This window comes from Oncorhynchus nerka, unplaced genomic scaffold (genome assembly GCF_034236695.1).
Source record: "Oncorhynchus nerka isolate Pitt River unplaced genomic scaffold, Oner_Uvic_2.0 unplaced_scaffold_2324, whole genome shotgun sequence".
Taxonomy (NCBI): Eukaryota; Metazoa; Chordata; class Actinopteri; order Salmoniformes; family Salmonidae; genus Oncorhynchus; species Oncorhynchus nerka.
This window is the reverse complement of record NW_027038972.1, coordinates 26,711-36,790: the sequence shown is the minus strand read 5'-3', so window position 1 is coordinate 36,790 and position 10,080 is coordinate 26,711. Positions and strand designations below refer to the sequence as shown.

Here is a 10,080-nt window from a genome sequence, read left to right as displayed (position 1 = left end):
GTGGTGATAAGGGTTGGGCGGTATCCAGATGTTCATATTATCATACCATCCTTCTCTCATACCGGGATTTACAGTATTACCGGCATAGCACATGAGTGGGTGCTAACAACACAAGAAAAACCTATTGCCCTCTATTACCAGAATGCTAACAAAGTAGCACAAACTGATAACAAATTCACATAGACGCTGTTAGCTAAATGCTAACAACTGAAAACTGCAAAGCAGTGGAGGCTGCTGAGGGGAAGACAACTCATAATAATGTTTGGAATTAAATCAATTGAGTGGTATCAAACACATGGAAACCACATCTTGGATGTGGTTGATACCACTCCATTGACTCATTTCCAACCATTATTATGAGCCGTCTTCTCCTCAGCAGCTTCCACTGTTGCAAAGAAAGGCAAATCCAGCTCATAAAGTGATGTAAGGGATAATCAACGAGGGACTATGAGTTCTATGGTAAATAATGAACACTGTGGAACTGACCTTCCATGGACTTGCATTATTTTCCAGAGAACCATAAAGCCCTGAGTTGATTATCCCTTTTATACCATGGCTATAATTTAACACATTTGCCGGTAGAAATGTGTTCAACATCCATTGAAGTAGCTAGCAAGTTTACTAGATAGCTACAGTAGTTGCCTTGGTAACCAAACAAACATACTTGCTAGTTTAGATAACCAAACCATCGGTCCTAGCTTGCTATTATGAAAACCTAATTCAACAACACCAATAATGTTTTCAATTTGACTTAATTTGTAATGTCCAAAGTCCAAACGTAATTACCATGGATTGGAGGGAAGAGGTCTGTGAACCAATATCTGAAGTTTTAGGGAAGCATTTTTCAGGTAAAGTCAATTCAAATTAATTTAATAAAAATTGAAAGTAAGTTTATTAGTGGGATGTGGTTCCTGAACCAATGATAGTTGTTCGTATTCATTAAAGTAATATGGGGTGGAAGCTATTGACGTTTTAAGAAAGTATCTTTACTGTAAAGTCAATTTAAGTTGGTAGAATATCACCAAAGTCTAGAAATACAAAAGCAATTGATATTGATTGGAGGGATGAGGTCCCTGAACCAATCACAGTTAGTTTAACTCATCAATGTCACATGGGGTGGAATCTATTGACATTTTAAAGTATTATTCATGCAAATTTAATTAACGTTTGTAAAAAAGTATCCAAAGTCAACAAATACAACACAAATTACTGTTGATTGGAGGCATGACGTCCCTGAACCAATATCAGTTGATTGTATTCATGAAAGTTATATGGAGGGGAAGATATTGATGTTTTTTTGAAGTACTTTTATGTAAAGTGATTTATTTTACATTTTGTAGATTTTAGAGAAGTAAAATAAAATGTAACTAATTGCATTCCAGAAAAGAGGTCTCTTATCAGTGTCAAATTTGTTTGAGATCTCTATGTCATGTCGTTGAGAAGGTATTGATATTTTCCATTTACAGGCAATTGTATGCGATGCAGTTTTAAGACGGTTCCTTAACCCTCTGAACAGAGGATGGCACATTTTTAGCTACATTTCACCTCCAAAAAGTGAATGACACCGAATGGTAAAAACAAGGGGTTTAACTTATTCACTATCATCAGCTGATTTAGAATATTACATTTATTTGTTTTTTATTTATTTAACTAGTTCAGTCAGTTAAGAACTAATTCTTATTTACAACAACTACCTAGGAACAGTAGGTTAACTGCCTTATCCAGTTGTCTTGAAAGAACCATAAATCCAGAGAATGACAGACTTTGATGCCAAACCGCCGCTACACCTTCCTGTTCAAGTGAGCACAACACAACAAGGTGAGTCCAACAATGTATTGACTGCTGCTCTATAAATGATGTAATATGCCAGGGAGATGTGTATACTGTAGATAAGAAAGTAATACTAAGTGTATGTTGTGTAGTAAGCTGTTAGTAGCCCATGTGCCTCACCCTAATAATGTTGTCCCTTTCCCCTCTCATAACTTAGCCTACTGCTCTGACTTGGTGGTGCACATGTAGACTATAGCCTGTTTTAGAGAAATGTAATCATCAAATATTGTAAGAGCTTTCATTGTCTGCTTATATGCAGTTATGACTTGTGTACAGGGAGAATACTGTAAGAATGGCCCATGTTCAAAATTCTGTCGCTGCACATTTCAAAAGTGCTGAACACATAGTTATATTGACGACGTTCATCCTAGGTCTCTCATTGTCTTAATCTAAATTACCGATATCCTATAGTCCACTCGTTGTCCCCTTGTGCCATAGTTTGTACATCTCAAGTGTCAGTAGAAACCACATTTGTTTTCCCCACCAAGATGTACATGCTGCAATCACCACTGGGTGGGTGAATTATAACACACCAACCCTGTTACCTATAGATAGACAGTCTAGAAATGTTTAAACTATTTACATGTGTTTGGTAAGCTTGCATTCCATTCCCCCTGTCACATGGGGATCTATGGTTGATTCTAGATGAAATAGTCAACTCTGTTACAGTCAACCCTGTCACTTTATTTGGCCCTTAATAGGCACTTGCTATAGTATGTATTTGTTACTGTTGAGATGGGAAAACATGTGTTTTATTAAGTTGAACATGTGCTCTTTATGACAGAATATTAGAATTAGGTGAAATATAAAGTTACACTCCCCAAAAGGTACTCAATTGGTGGAATGACCCGAGTACTGAACTGGAGGTGGGAGAGCTAACGATGCGTCTACTGTTGCTCTCTCCTCAGACTCTTAGAGAAGCTATTTCAATCTGATATTTCTCCTATGGTCTAAAATAGATGTGTATAGAGGACTCCTCTCTAATATAACATGTCAGACATTGTATCAAACTGATGGAATGTTAGGTGTCTCATTGAAAGTCTAACATCTACCATGACTACTGCATGTTTCAATTCTAATAAATAACAAAACAATCCACACCGTAACAACAATATTGCTTTTTTACTAAATGATTTTATTAAAGAATAAAACTTTGCTAACAAAGATGACATCATCAAACATCACTGGCCTGACTTGAGCAGCTCTGCCCGGGGATGGAGCCAGCAACTTAGCTGCTACCGGTCCGGTCCAGGCTACCTGCAGACCTCCTCCCAGACCTCCTTTTCAGCACCTCCTTAACAGGAGAGGTGGTGGAAATGATCAGAGTTGCATTCAACTTGAATAAAGATGAGAAACTCTGGTCTGTGGAGCCACTGGTCTGAGGGGAGGACTTCTGTTGAAACCATTTCCATTTTTGGGATATTTTCTAGGACTGTAGAGGTGGTAAGCAGAGATTAATTTAACTAGGATACAGATGAGAGTCTCTGTTCTTGGGAGGAGGGTCACTGACCTTCGATGGTTTGTTGCCTGATAAAGAGGATACTTGCTGGCTTGAGGAGACTATAATGTTTTGAGGAGGAAATGTGGCTCGATGACTTAAAGAGGAGGAGGAATTATTGGGCGACACTTTTAATTACCAACGTAACCTCCAGTGGAACTGTGGCTTCATTGAGTTCCAGCTCTAGGCAGACAGCACGTCAGGAATGCTGTAAGACATCACAGAGACAGGTAAGTATCTATATATTTACATGTGTGTTGCATGTACACTAAACCCACACATTTGGATAATGTCACTTTTTAAAGTGATGACATGTATATTAACAGTGTAAAACATGAATAGATGTTTAAACATTCTTTACCCCATCCTAATTTTCTTCCAGATGCTTGGCTTTTTCTTTGTCTTTGTGTTGGAGATTGGCTCTGATGTTTCAGCCTCTTCTGGAGCTTCTAGCTGCTGGCTGTCTGGCCCCCCCTGATGGTTCTCTGGCCCCTCCTGCTGGTTCTCTGAACTCCCCTCCTGGTTGTCTGCCCATGCCTGTTGCCTCCTTGGCCTTTCCTGGTGGCCATCAGCAGATCCAGTGGGCTCTTGGCTTACTTGTTGGCCTGTGGCCCACCAGGGCAACTCCTGACCGTGGTTGTAATCGTGGCTGTGTTGGGTGGTTAGACACCGGGTGTTGATTTGAGCATCAGCCTCCAGATTCATCTGATCCAGGTAGTTTTCCTTCATCCTCTCCCTCTCCTCCTTCAGTTGTTGATGCGTGTGTTTTTAAGCAGGGACCGCTCTCTCCACTGCTTGTTGAAATCCTCCATCTTCTTCCTTCTCTCCTCAGCCTTCAGCAGCTCCTTCCTCTTCTCCCTCTCTCTCTCTGCCCGGGTCATGGTGGATGTTAGCCTTGTGTGTCCAGGGATGGCTGGGAGGAGAAGAAGTAGAGTTTACATTCAACTTAGTGGATCTGGTATCAACTTAAATGTAATGGACACAGGGAATGAAGAATAGAAAACACAATTGGATCTCAATGATTCTTTACTCTTTTCAGTTGAGCAAGGCATGGAATGTGTCAATAAAGTGCAATAATTCCCATCCCGAATTGTCCTGGCCCTAAGTTGAACATGAGTCCAGAATGGCACCTATTCTTTGTATAGTGCCAGGGCATATGTGATCGCTTAGGGCCCCATGGCCACTAGTAGCCCCGGATCCCCCCAAAACACGTTTTTGTGTGTGTTTTTAGGAACTCTTTCTGGTTCTTTACTTAGTCTTGAGAGTTAGACTAGTAGATGACACAAGGTACCATTTAAAAACGTGGTTGTTATCAGCAGTATTTTTCTTGTTATGTCAGTCAGTCACTCAATGAGCCATGTCAGCTAACATATTCTTTGGACAGTAGTTTTATATTGAAACAATGATGCAACATGATGACTGGTGTGGAACTTATGTGTGTAGAGGAGACTAAAGAGGATGATGTCATAAGTAGAGGGAAAACAGGTCTTACCTATGTGGACGATCTTATGGCCCTCCTCAGCCTCTCTCTGATACGTTCTCTCTATCTTTCTGAGGTTCCTCTTCTCCCATGTTTTATTCACCCAGCCCACAGCTCTCCTTCTGATACTTTTATCAGGTGGAGAATGTCCTCCTTGTCATCTTCCTTCTCCTCCTCCTCTAACTCACCCCTCTTGTACTCAAGGATCTCCCTTCTTTCCTCTTCCACCATCTCCTTTCTTTTTTTTTGCCTCTATTATATTTTCTCTCTCTCTGATTAAAGATAAATGGCATTTAATGGCTTTCTTTCTCTGCTCCTCTCTCTCCTCCTCTCTCTGCCTCTCCTCCTCTCTTAGTCTCAACATTTCTTTCTGTCTAGCAATTTCAATCTCTTGTTTTCTATCCTGCTCCTCTTGTTGTCTTGCCCTCTCCTGTTTTCTTTCCATCTCCAGCCGTCTTTCCTCCTTCTCCCTCCTGATTTGTTGTCCTCTTTCTATGTGTTCTCGTTCCCCCTTCAACACTTCTAACCTCCTCTCTTTACGCCTATTGAAGACTTCCCGTGCTTTTGCTTTAACATTAACTACTACATGTTTCTTCATGCTTACTTCCTTTCCTCTCTCTTCTCTTTCCCTGTACTCTTCCTCTGCTTCCTTAATCACTTCCTGCTTTTCTTCCATCTCTCTCTCCTGTTCTATCTCCAGTTCATTCTGTCCCTCAATTTCCCCAAAAATATTTTTCTGCCCCTCCTTTCTTCTTCCTGCTTCCTCCCTTTCTCTCATAATCATCTTTTCTTTCTCCATCTCTTTCTGTTGCTGATCTTTTAATTCCATCTCTCTCTGATTCTCATTGTCTTTCTCCCTTTCTTTCTCCTTCTCCTTTTGATTCTGTCTCTCCTCTTGTTGTTGTCGTCTGTGTATCTCTTCTATCTCTCTCTGTCTCTTGTTCTCCCCCTCTCTTCCCTCCTTCTCCATGTCAATTTGCTTCTGTTTCCATATATTTTCTTCTTCTTGATCTCTCTCAAACATTATCTTTCTCTCCTCTTGTTGTTGTCGTCTTTCTTTCTCTCCCATCTCTCTCTGTCTCTCTTTCTCTTCGATCGCTCTCTGTCTCTCTTCTTCTCGTTCTTCCTCTTCCATCTCTATTTGCTTCTGTTTAAATAGTTGTTCTTCATTCTCTCTTTCAATCTCTTTCTGTCTCTCTTCTTCTCCTCCGATATGTTTTTGTCTCTTTTCCATTATCTTTCTTTTGATCTCTCTCTGTCTCTCTTTCTCCCTCTCTCTTTCTTCTTCGTGCTCTCTTTCAATCTCTCTCTGCCTCTTTTCTTCTCTTTCCATTCTCTTTTCTTTGATTTTCTGTCTCTTTTCTCCATTCTCTTCCTTTTGATCTCTCTCTGTCTCTCTTTCTCCCTTTCTCGTTCTAGCTCTTCCATCTCTATTTGCTTCTGTTTACATCTTTCTTCTTCAATCTCTCTTTCAATCTCTCTCTGTCTCTCTTCTTCTCTTTCCATAATTTTCTGTCTCTTCTCCATTCTCTTCCTTTTGATCTCTCTCTGTCTCTCTTTCTCCCTCTCTCGTTCTACCTCTTCCATCTCTATTTGCTTCTGTTTACATCTTTGTTCTTCAATCTCTTTTCAATCTCTCTCTGTCTCTCTTCTTCTCTTTCCATAATTTTCTGTCTCTTCTCCATTCTCTTCCTTTTGATCTCTCTCTGTCTCTCTTTCTCCCTCTCTCTTTCTTCCTCTTCCATCTCTATGTGCTTCTGTTTGCGTCTCTCCTCTTCTTCTTCTCTCTCCATCTCCTTCTTCTTCTCATCTTCTTCTTGTCTCTGTTTTGGTATTTTCTCCATTCTCTTTCTTTCTACCTCTTTCTGTTTGTTGTGCTCACCCTCCATCTTCTCCTCCATGTCCATTTGGTTCTGTTTCCATTTATATTTGTCTGTTTCCATATTTTCTAATTCTATCTGCTGTTCCTTGATTTTCTTGAAGACTTCCTCCAATTCAGACGTCTTTTTGTCATTGATGAGGGCAATCTCCATCTCTCTCTCCACTCTATTTTTCATCTCCTCTTCACTTCGTCTCCAATCATTTTCTCTCTCTCTGTCTCTATCAAATGTTCTCTCTGGTTCAGTCTCGTCTTTCAATCTAATCTCTTCTTTCATTCTCACAACCTCTCTGTCTAACACCAGTACATTTTGGTTAACCTGTTTCACTCTCTCATTCTGTCTTCTAAACGCTTCTTTCGCTCTTTCAAATTTGATTTTGTATTGAATCTCTTTTGTTGTCATATCTTCTTCCAGTCTCTCAACCTCTCTCTCTAACTCTTTTACCTTTTCGTTAACCAGTTTGACTTTCTCATTCTCTGCAATACGCATGTCTCTTTCTCTTTCCAATATGATTTCCTTCTCAATCTCTTTCAATCTCTCAATCTCTCGTTCTAACGCTTTTATCGTTTCTTCTGCCTGTTCCACTTTCTTCTTCATTTCTTGTCTTTCCAATTTTGCTTTTCTCTCACTTTCCATCTCCCTTTCTCTCTCTCTTTCCCTCTCTCTTCCTGTTTCAATAGGTTTGTTGTTCCAGGCCAGTCTTGGTCGCTGATCCTCCATGACTTTCTGCCATAGCCTCAATCTCTCAATCTCTTGCTTCATTTTAAAAGGTAAAATTAGTGATAATCTATTACCAAGACATACTTTCAAAGGATTTGCAGAGAATGATACACAGAAATACAACCTAGAGCTAGGTAATTGAATCAAACACTGGACAACATCAATAGCAGGGTCATGTTGATCAATTCATCTGGACAATTCATTGTCAATTAATGTATTGACATTGTTTGAAAAAATTATGAGACATTTTATGGAATCAATTATGTCCAAAATGTGTACAAATACAAACACACAACCTTCTTGCCCATTCAGTTAGGGGTTTGAGAAATTCCTGTTACAATTTGTGTGATGTTACAACAATGTGGCCTCTGATGTTTATGCTTGTAGAAATGACTCCTACAAATGATGCTTCACTAATGCAACTATTTACAACCTGCACAGATACAGTTATCAACAACAACAACAGTAATGACGTTAATAAGGAAGTGGATATTCAACCGGCAGAAGAAAGGCATAGGGGTTGAGATAAATGAAGGTTAGGTTCAGGACCTAGGGTTGGGTTAAGGTAAGGTTAGGTATAGTTTCAGTGAGGTTAAGGTAAGGGTTAAGGAAAGGAATAAAAGTTAACATTGGGTTAGCATACCGCTGTCAGCCACTATTCATTTTCAGCTGGGTAAATATACACTGCCTTTTAATAATAACAATGACATGTCTTACGTGGGCCAGTTGTAGGTCCACCATCAGTAGATCCAGCAGTTGTTTGAGTCTGTGGATCTCCTGCAGTTTTCTCTGGTACTCCATTGCTTCTGTGGCTCTCTCTGCTTCTCTCTGTCTCTCTGCCTCCCTCTGTCTCTCTGCCTCCCTCTGTCTCTCTGCTTCCCTCTCTCTCTCTGCCTCCCTCTGTCTCTCTGCTTCTCTCTGTCTCTCTATTTCTCTCTGTCTCTCTGCTTCTCTCTGTCTCTCTGCCTCTCTCTGGCTCTCTGCCTCTCTCTGGCTCTCTGCCTCCCTCTGGCTCTCTGCCTCCCTCTGGCTCTCTGCCTCCCTCTGGCTCTCTGCCTCCCTCTGGCTCTCTGCCTCCCTCAGTCTCAGGATCTCAGCCTTCCACTCTTTCATTATACCCCTTTCTACTCTTCTTCTCCTCCTTTCATCTTTTAAAAGGGCTCGGAGATGGTCTGTCTCAGACTGTAATTGTTCAATGATCTTGTCCTTCTCCGTTCCACCATTCCTCTTCTTCTTTTCCTCCTCCCAGAGGCACACTTGAAGTCTGTCCATCTCCTTCTTCTGATTTCGGATCGTTCGATCCTTCCCCATCAACTCAAGCATGTGGGCTTCCTTCTCTGTATAGGTCTTCTTCTCTTCTCTCGGGAAGTGAACCTCCATCTCTGCCTGCTTGTAGCTGGGAGCAAAGGAATGTCAACACATTATTTAGGAAGTGAACTCAGACAATTTACTACAATATTAAAATAATAATTCAACTTCTGCTCAATTTAACTGTCTTTAATAACACAAATCACACAACTGTGACTTACAATACGTGAATGTGATGAGTTGACTGTCCATGATGGCCAGAGGTGGGTAATGTGTAGCTCTGGTCCAGGGCGTTACGTACAGCTTGCAGACACTGAGCCTTCCTTCAGCAAGCCGCACATAATGCCCTGGACCAGAGCTAGGTTATGTGTTGAATGACTTACAGACTGTTCCATATGATAGGAGGGGGTAAGAAGACAGTCCCAGTAGGAGACGGAGATCGTCCAGAAGAAGAAGAGCTGTCCATCTCCTCAGAGACTGCAGGAAAGGTCTACAAGTTTTATTTCTGGAAAATAAAGAGATGCTTTCGTTCAGCAACAATGTGTGTTTCTATGTTTCTGTCACTAGATGGTGCCATTGTACACAACATTTACTCACCAGGTCAGTGAATTCAGAAACAGTCTTCAGAGTTGAGTCCTCAAGCTCTAGCCTACAACCCATCATGCATCAGCACAACTAATATAATAATACCTCATCACAACTTCATAATCACAGTACACCTGGATTGTGTTCACAAAGTGTTTCAGGGTAGGAGTGCTGATCTAGGATCAGGTCTCCTCCTGTCCATCAAAACGTATTCAGTTTCATTTAAAAGACCAAACTGATTATTGATCAGCACTCCTTCTATGAGACTTTGTGAATATGAGCCTATGTGAAAGAACCTTTCTGGCATATGCTGGCTAGACAGCACACAGACAATTCAGATAGTCCGACAGACAGAAGAGTAGATACAGATGGAGTGATTGATAGCAACAGAAATAACGAAGCGGATGGTTAATGTTTTGTAAATATTTGACTCACCTCAAATCACACGTGTCAAACCTCAGTTTTAGTGTGGAACCGAATAATAACTTTGGCATGAACTTTCTCTGTTCTGGAGCTGTATTGTTGCGTCATAATCCGTTCACCGCGCCTGCTTGATTGACAGCTTGGGGTTCTCCTGCGCACCAGTGTCCAAAGGTCGATAATGTTTAGCTACTCATAATCGATAAAGACATTTATAACTATTTTCACTTGACTTTTATTTCGTGTATTTTTGCCTAAGGTTATTTGGAATTCTATGTTGTGTGATTTGTCTTTGTATGGGCCTAAAGTTCAATGAAATACAAACAGCAACCATAGCCTACAAACATTTCCCACACAAA

At 40.7% G+C, this 10,080-nt stretch overlaps 1 protein-coding gene and 2 long non-coding RNA genes across 5 annotated transcripts; 1 reads left to right on the top strand and 2 right to left on the bottom strand.

Annotated features, from left to right (window-relative positions):
- Positions 1 to 766: 766 nt before the first annotated feature.
- LOC135567235 (uncharacterized) lies at positions 767 to 9,206 on the top strand. Of its 2 annotated transcripts, XR_010462303.1 has the most exons (6): positions 767 to 848; positions 1,467 to 1,571; positions 1,699 to 1,818; positions 3,510 to 3,558; positions 3,711 to 4,042; positions 9,119 to 9,206. It is a non-coding gene; the product is annotated as an uncharacterized LOC135567235 (long non-coding RNA). The 2 variants fall into 2 exon arrangements; XR_010462302.1 differs by lacking the exon at positions 767 to 848 and having other exon boundaries at positions 889 to 1,571.
- LOC135567233 (golgin subfamily A member 6-like protein 22) lies at positions 4,962 to 6,072 on the bottom strand. Its single transcript, XM_065014657.1, has one exon. It carries the CDS (start codon positions 6,040 to 6,042, stop codon positions 5,008 to 5,010), a length of 1,035 nt encoding a protein of 344 aa, XP_064870729.1. The 5' UTR covers positions 6,043 to 6,072; the 3' UTR covers positions 4,962 to 5,007.
- On the bottom strand, positions 7,982 to 9,910 carry LOC135567236 (uncharacterized). 2 transcript variants are annotated; one of them, XR_010462304.1, is made up of 4 exons: positions 9,737 to 9,910; positions 9,314 to 9,365; positions 9,100 to 9,221; positions 7,982 to 8,804 (listed from the first exon to the last, which is right to left on the bottom strand). It is a non-coding gene; the product is annotated as an uncharacterized LOC135567236 (long non-coding RNA). The 2 variants fall into 2 exon arrangements; XR_010462305.1 differs by lacking the exon at positions 9,314 to 9,365.
- Between the last annotated feature and the right edge of the window lie 170 nt (positions 9,911 to 10,080).

Bases quoted from the DNA above. Each gene is read 5' to 3' on its own strand.
- LOC135567233 (XM_065014657.1), bottom strand. From the start codon at position 6,042: ATGGAAAAGAGACAAAAACATATCGGAGGAGAAGAAGAGAGACAGAAA.